Below are 7,562 nucleotides of genomic sequence, written 5' to 3' on the forward strand. Positions count from 1 at the left end.
GAAGGTGTCGCCTCTTTCCTTCCTTCCTTCCTTCCTTCCTTCCTTCCTTCCTTCCTTCCTTCCTAGGAACTGTTGGCCTCCACAGGTAGGTAAAGTCCTGGCGTCTATGGCACAGATCCCTGCGAGATTGACAAACTCCCAACAAACGAGAAGCATATGAAGGGAGGACTGCTGAGTGAGCTGGATAAAAGAGAAGGGGAGAAGGGAGAAGAAAACAAAAGAAAAAAGAAAAGAGGAGGAGAATAGAGAACACAGTGATTTTGCGAAATCACAGCGTTGCCTGGAAAGCCCCGACCTCGGGGAACCACGACCCCCACGACCGCCGCACACTCATTCCCCACCTCAGGAGGGGAAACAGGGGAGCGGCGTTGGGAAGGAGGCCTGGATCTGAAGCTGGGAGCGGTGGTTGGTTGCTTGTGCCGAGAACAGATGTTCCTGTTGGCGAGGTTCGAGGAGATCAAACCGACCCGAGAGCACTGATGACACCGGGAGGCGAAACGCCGGCGAGGTCGTGGGTCAGGAACACACCCCTCTCTGGCATCGTACTTCGTATCGCATCTGATTAACGGGGGCTGTTGGAGACCCGACGGATGCTTTCTGGGTTTCACACGTCCAGGAATCGAGTTAACGGGAAGAACCAAATGAAACAGAAACAATTCTCTGGTGCTTATTTAGATGACGAAACCCCCAAAAGGCTCAATCCTTTTTATTGTGAAAAAAAAAGAAAAGTGGACCAGATGTTACAACATCTGTCTGAATGTTAAGGCCCTCTGCTCGTGTGTGGAAGGATTTATTTTCCTCAGAAAGCAGGCGGTAGATCATCAGTCAAAGTTCGCCATTTACTTTAAACTGACGCACAGCCAGGACACGGGAAGGACAATAAAAAAAAAGAAAATAGAGGACAATTCTTTATCCTGTGAAATGTCGACTGAAATCTCACGCACATGTTATCAAGAGGATAAATACCCCTCAGAGGGCACATCAGCTTGTGCAGCTGGAAACACGACCACGCTCACTGTTCGGGAGAGACGTCCTCACGGCCAAATCTTTGAGAACGAGGACCTCTGCTGATCGAGAGGGTAATTGCAAACGCCCCGATTCCAACTCGGCCGACAGCTTGAGGCTCGACGTAAAGAGGGACGAACATACAACTTAAAAATAAGTAAAACAGTAAAAAAATATATATTTTTAAAACAGCTGGAATTTTAAACGATCGCTCGCTGCAGTGATTCCAGCGACAAACAAAACTTCCGTGACAGCGATGGGGGGGGGAAACAAAAACAAAAAAACTTTCAACATGTCAACAGCTGACGAATTCCTTCACTTTAAGGCGAGGCGGGTTCAGATGTTGTGAAATCTCATTAGCTCTCTCTGCTTCAGGAGAAAAAACACCAAACGTCATACACACATCATCAATAAAACAAATCCCACTGGGAAATAAAAAAAAAATTAAAAAAAAAAAAAAAAAGAAAGAGATCCAGCACTGGAATTAAGTCTCGTTTTGCATTCCTGGCTTCCTGTGATTGGAATTAAAGCGGCTTAATACCGGACGCCTGAATGTGCGAAGTGTTCAGCAGCCGAGTCGGCGATACAAAACCAGCCGAAGTTTTCAGCTCATTTTAAAAGATAGAAGAGCTGACATTTTTTTCTGTTTTCTACAGATTGATTTTTAGTTTTTTTTATACGTTTCTAAAATTGAGATCGTTAAAAGGCGTTTATCACAATGACCGAATGTTTCCGATCCCCACGCGATCAGTTCAATTTGAAATATTTACAGCGTGTTTTGTGCAAATCTTTCGTAGAAGGGCTCAATCTCTCCGCGGCTTCGTACGTCGATTAGAAAACGGCATCCGGCGGCATAAATACGGCCGAATTCAGTCAACAACCAACAACAACGGTTCAATTTACAGCACTACGCGTCAGTTTTATCTTGGTAATCTGACAGCGGGAATAAAGGCAAAACATTTAGAGAATCAAGTGAAATATTCTCAGAAGAGCATCACAATATATTAAGAATTAAAAAACGATGATGTTCGGATGAAATGAGATGTAATATTTAGATAAAACATCGGTAATACTTGAGGAAGAAAAAAGCCATCGTCTTGGAAAAATGAATTTTTTTTTTTTTGCAATTCAAGCAAGTAAATTATTATATTTCAGACCGAAGGCAATAACTTTTAAAAGATAATGCTGTAATATTGTAAGACCGTAACGCTCTGAGCGACTCGACGTTATATTGAAATGAGCCTTTTTCATCGAGTTACACAGAAAATAGTTTCTGAAAATGAATCAGAACTTTGAACTTATTTGGACAAAATTAAATTACAACTTTTTTTTTTTTTTATTATTTTTTTTGTCTTTCTTTTCAAACTGTTTTTGTCAGTTCTGACCATATTATGAAAATACTTTTAATCTTGTAACTTTTTTATCTATCGAGAACAGCAGTTTGAGAATTTTGAAACGACTTGAAGTTTCCGTTACAATCCGTCGTTTAGTCTCGCGTCACGCACGGTGAGCTCGGGTTGTAGTCGTCAGCGAATGCCAATATATTGACATGTTATTGAATATTTCCAGCGCAGAGCTCCAGTGAACGAATCCAGGTCAGGTCAGGTCAGGTCAGGTCAGCGCAGCGCAGCGCAGCGCAATCAGCACCTTTTGCTTTTTGGAGATAATTATCCAAAACAAAATATTTAAAAAAAAAAATGTGAAAACAAAAAAACAAAAAGCGAGCTGTGAATCGTTGTCTCGTCAACGTGTGGGAAAGTGTTTCCAACCGTAACGGCGACTTTCTCTTAAAGGATTGGAAACGACTCGCAGTCAAGTCTCCGTTTTTTTAGGTTTTTTTTTTATCTGAAACTAAGAGCAGCTAGTTCGCGTCCGACTGAGACTTAAATCAGAAGTACGTGGAGCGTAAAAATGTGATATTTTTTCCCCTCCGTGATGTCATCGACCGTCGATCGGTCGGCTACCAAAGCCAGCTGTCCAGATGCTGAACGCAGTAGCAGGACTGTTCCAGGATGGCCGACATCTCCCCGTAGCTCTCGTCTCTCCACGTCGGGAGGAGCCTCTCGTTGTTGAGGGCCTGGAGCCTCGGCGTCCCCTCCCGGAGGACGTGGTACAGGCAGGGCCACCGGCTCTGGATGCGCAGCCGGGTCCGCCGGTCCAGCGTGATCCCGCGGACGATCTTCTTGGCCCGGAGCTCCCGCAGCGCCGGCAGCTTCAGGCAGGAGAAGACGAGGCCCCGGCTGGGCGACACGTCCAGGAACTCCAGCGACGGGGACTCCAGGGTGTACGAGATGCCGAGGTTCCTCAGCGGCACCAGGATGTGCAAAGTCAGCGATTTCAGGTTGGGCAGGGATTTGGTCAGCGTCTGCAGCGTGGACGGCGTCACGCCTTTGAAGACCCAGAAGTACTTGAGCTCGAGGACTCGGAGCTGCTGGAACCGGACGAGCAGCGACACGGACAAGTCCGACCAGTCGAAGTGCAGCCGCATCTTGGCGACGCGCGGGCAGCTGCGGGTGAGTTTGCTCAGGAGCTCCTGAAAACTGTTCACCTGGTCGGATCAAGAAAAAAAGGAAAAAAAAAAAAAAAAAAGACCACGCGACACGTTAGCGCGGCGCCCCGGTGACGCAACCTGGTATTAACCTGGATACCGGCGCCCTGGCAACGGGCGATTACGTTTATATCTGCGATTCAAAAATCTCAATTTCAACCTCAGACTGATCCGAGCAAATCAGTTATCCGGGTTTTTGGCTGATTTTCACAACAAATCAGCCAAAACAAAACCATATTTTTCATTGCTACTGCTGCTACCGGTAGCTTTTGTCAGAGTTTGAACCAATTACCGTTTTCTGTGTCCACGGTTGTGAACTCAAACTCAAAACGGGAAGAATTTCCAGCTTCTCTGTGCAAATTAATCGCAACTGCTTCGCTAACAATGATATTGCCGACTGAAAAGTCCCCTCCTTTTGTGCCTTATATTTCGTCATCTGGATGTCGACTCTCGTGTAGAAAATAGTAAACATGAACCAAAACCCTTTGAATGAGTTGGTGCGTTCAAACTTTTGCAGATTTGTCTTCCTACAGACGAAGCAGGGTGTGAATTGGAATTGAGGTCGACTTATTTATTGGTGTCTACAGTTTCCTCTTTCTGCAGCAGCAGCTCTACGAAGCATAAATACAGTAAAAAAACAACAACAACAAAACAAAGACGTTACCTGGTCCATTTTGGTAATGCTGTCCTGGTGTGAACTGGACCCGGAGTGGACCCGGAGGTCCAGCGGCTCCAGGAGAGTGAAGGTCCAGTTGAGGTCGAGGTGGCTGAGGTCTCTGCAGTGGACGTTGTCCAGCAGGCGGCTCAGCAGCTCGCTCCACTTGTTGCAGCGGTCGCCGAGGTCGAAGCTGGCCTTCAGCGTGAGCAGGCTGGCCCGGCGGGAGATGAGGTGGTGGGTGTAGTGGTGCACCCACGACTTCCACCTCTCGAACTCGCGGTTGGACACCAGCAGCCCCTCCTGGCCGAGGTGGAAGACGCCGCGGCGGGAAAAGTCCGCCACCCGCCACAGCTTCCACGAGCGCACCAGGCGGCTCCAGCTCAGGCACACCAGGGCGCAGCTGCACTTGTCCACCTCGTTCAGGAAGGACAGGACGTGCAGCTGGCACTCCACCGGCAGGAAGTTGAAGGGGAAGTGGTCGTCGGCCGCTTTCCGCCGGCTGCTCACCGGGACCAGGGTTCTCTTTCGTGGGGACATGACGACGGCTGAGGACACGATGCTGGCGGTCATTGGTGGAGCTTCAGTATCTCCACCGGCTGGTCTTGTGGTCCGGCTTTGCCATGAATATTCCCGTCCCCGTGAAGCTTCAAGGACAAGAGACACGAATCGTAAAGGAAATATTCGATGATTCAGCAAAGACAAAAATGATACAACAGGCAATGCGACTTCACGTAACTCCTCAACAGACGTCCTGACACTATAAACGGGAAGAAGATCCCATCGCCCTCCGGGTTGCCTGGAAATTGCAATTGTTTTCTCAATCTTTGGGACATTTATTTCTCCTCGATCTGAGTTTTTAAGGAGATTGAGATTATTGTTTTTTTTACTTTCCCCCTCCTTAATTTCACTATATGGGACTTTATACGTGTCACGTATATTAAATTGCATTTAAACCCTGTGTGAAAACGTGCTAAAGTGATTTTCTAATTTAATTTAAAAGTGAAACACCAGACAATTTCCACAAAGGTTTTTTTTTTTTTTTTTTAATTAATTTTTTTTTTTTTTTTTTTTAATCTGACAGTTTGGCAGCTTCTTCACTAAACAGCTTCTGTCACTAACAACAGCTGAAACTTTAAAACTTTCTGCTCATTTCTGGAGAAACAGAAGTCGAATATTTTACCTTCAGGTCGAGCAGAGATCGAGAGCTTAGCCCTGCTAGCAGCTAGCCGAGAGCAGACAAAAGGAGTTTAAAATAAAAACCAATTGCAGCGCATCGTTGATCGTTTTATAGACTCGGCGTGATACCCGGGTGTATCAGCAACTGTAAAAAAAAAAACACTGCTAGACATTTAAAAGCAAAAGAAACTGCACGAAACAGCGTTTTGAGTACGAAGGCCGGGAGCTCATCAGCTGCCGAACAGCTGAGTTCTGTTGTTGTTTTGGTTGTGGGCCCGTAGGCGATGACGTCATCGACATGCGCTCGCTTGGCAACGATTTATTTTTCACCCCGGCGTTGCACCGCCGGGCGGAGCTTATCGAAACGTTTGGAAACGTCGTTTTTTTTTTGTTTTTTTTTTTTTACCTCAATTAGGAACAAACGGGCTTCTTGTGAATTAATAAACAAATAAATAAAGAAGAAACGAAGCTTAGTTGATGGTAGGTTTTTTTTAGTTTTTTTTATGACGTATTTGAAGCGCGTTTAGTGAAAAGAACGCCCCCTGGTGGATGAAAGTACAACTACCGGAGAGTTCAGGCACAGATTCAGCAGCGTCATTTAAGTCTTTCTCTATTTTAATCTTTATATCGTATCTTAACAGTGAATTTTTCTTCATCGTAAACACTTCGATATTCCCACATTTTAAAGTTTTTGTTTCTGATATTCAGCCTTTCAGCTGCAATAGAAATATGAGATTACACACTTTATTTAATGTTAAATCATTCATAACCTGTTTTTTTTTTTAATTTTTTTGATTGGCTGGATCCTGCATCCTGCATCCTGCACGAGTTTTGACATTTGTGGTGATTTAAATACGATCGTGCTCGTTAAACGTTGACCTGCTGAGTTTCCTTCACATCACGTGAGCTGCAACAAGGAAACGGAAGAATTTGAAGCTATTAATCTCCTTTTATTACGTGATTAGATGCCCTGTTGAAGGTATATGATCTTATCTGGGCCAATAATTGACTTGAACCTTCCTGCAGTGAAATTCAATTTCATTTTTAATTCCTTATAATAAAAAAAAAAAAAAACATTTTTTTTTTTTTTAATGTTATATTAAACTGCACAGGCATGTAAACGTGTACAAAAAAAACAACCGAGTAAAATCCTGAATTCATATAGTTGCTGTGATGAAGGCAGATTTTCTGGTTACGTGACAAACTGCGAAACAGAAATGTGACATATGTTTATGTTGCGTTCGCGGACTCCGCAGACAGTCGGAAAAATCGTGTAATCTGTGCAGGTTTTTTTTTTTTAATTTAATTTTATTTTTATTAAATGTTAAAAAGTATTCACTGTGTACCTCACACGTGATACGTGAAGCATGTTGATTGTACGTGTAAGAGCATACTCACGATGCGTATTACACATTTATTGCGCAATACAATGCAATGTTATTATTTCTTTTAGCGATGGGAGAAAACATATAAATACAAGTGGTTGTTTTTAAGTCCTATTGTGTTCATTCCTTGTCTTTATGAGATAGTTTTCTGTTGCATCTCCTTGTGATCATTGTGAGTCTTTTTTGTGTCACTTTGTGTGTTTTTTTTTTAAATGTAATTACTGTTATTTTTTGTGTGTTTTCATGGTTATTTTTGAGTCTCTTTTAAATAAATCTGACTCTCGGTAGATCTCGCATTTCTTTGTGACCCTTTTTTTTGTGGTGGTATTGAATAATGTTCTTGCTCATTGCGTGTTTTCTTGTTAGTTTTAGATTTCTGTGGCCATTTTGAGTTTCTTTATGGTTTCATTTTGATTGTTTTCAGTCTCACTGCGGCCATTTTGCATCTATTTGTCGCCCTGTTAACGTAAACTCAAAGGAGGCCCGGTACCCGGTACCCGGTACCCGGTAGACTCATTTACTTTTATTCCAATATCTACAACAGAGGAAAAAAAAAAAAAAAAAAAACCCCACAAGGAATAGCGTTTTCTACGGATTGCATCGTGACGTTAGACTGTTTATTTTCCTACGGTCCGTGAAGGCACCGGCCCGTTTGTTGTGGTCCTTGCGTGGCTGTGTGCGGACCAACCAATCAGAGCAGAGGAGGGGCGCGGACACGGTCATGTGACTCCTCCCACCCCGCTGTAACTCGGCGCGGAGCTCCTTCTTATTCATTCCCTGCCACTGAACG

At 44.1% G+C, this 7,562-nt stretch overlaps 1 protein-coding gene across 2 annotated transcripts; it reads right to left on the bottom strand.

The window, feature by feature from the left end:
• Positions 1-88: 88 nt before the first annotated feature.
• Positions 89-7,562, bottom strand: LOC138205911 (uncharacterized). 2 transcript variants are annotated; one of them, XM_069162273.1, is made up of 3 exons: positions 5,392-7,562; positions 4,218-4,855; positions 89-3,545 (listed from the first exon to the last, which is right to left on the bottom strand). In XM_069162273.1, exons 2-3 carry the CDS (start codon positions 4,779-4,781, stop codon positions 2,889-2,891), a joined length of 1,221 nt encoding a protein of 406 aa, XP_069018374.1. In that variant the 5' UTR covers positions 4,782-4,855; positions 5,392-7,562; the 3' UTR covers positions 89-2,888. The 2 variants fall into 2 exon arrangements, with proteins under 2 accessions (XP_069018374.1, XP_069018375.1); XM_069162274.1 differs by having other exon boundaries at positions 2,870-3,553.

The sequence above is a fragment of the Embiotoca jacksoni genome, unplaced genomic scaffold (genome assembly GCF_022577435.1).
Source record: "Embiotoca jacksoni isolate LCO1_2020_lvr unplaced genomic scaffold, fEmbJac1.0.p SCAF_3, whole genome shotgun sequence".
Lineage (NCBI taxonomy): Eukaryota > Metazoa > Chordata > Actinopteri > Embiotocidae > Embiotoca > Embiotoca jacksoni.

Bases quoted from the DNA above. Each gene is read 5' to 3' on its own strand.
- LOC138205911 (XM_069162273.1), bottom strand. From the start codon at position 4,781: ATGACCGCCAGCATCGTGTCCTCAGCCGTCGTCATGTCCCCACGAAAG. The intron at 3,546-4,217 runs GTAACGTCTTTG...CCAGGTGAACAG, and splicing joins GCATTACCAAAATGGACCAG to TTTTCAGGAGCTCCTGAGCA.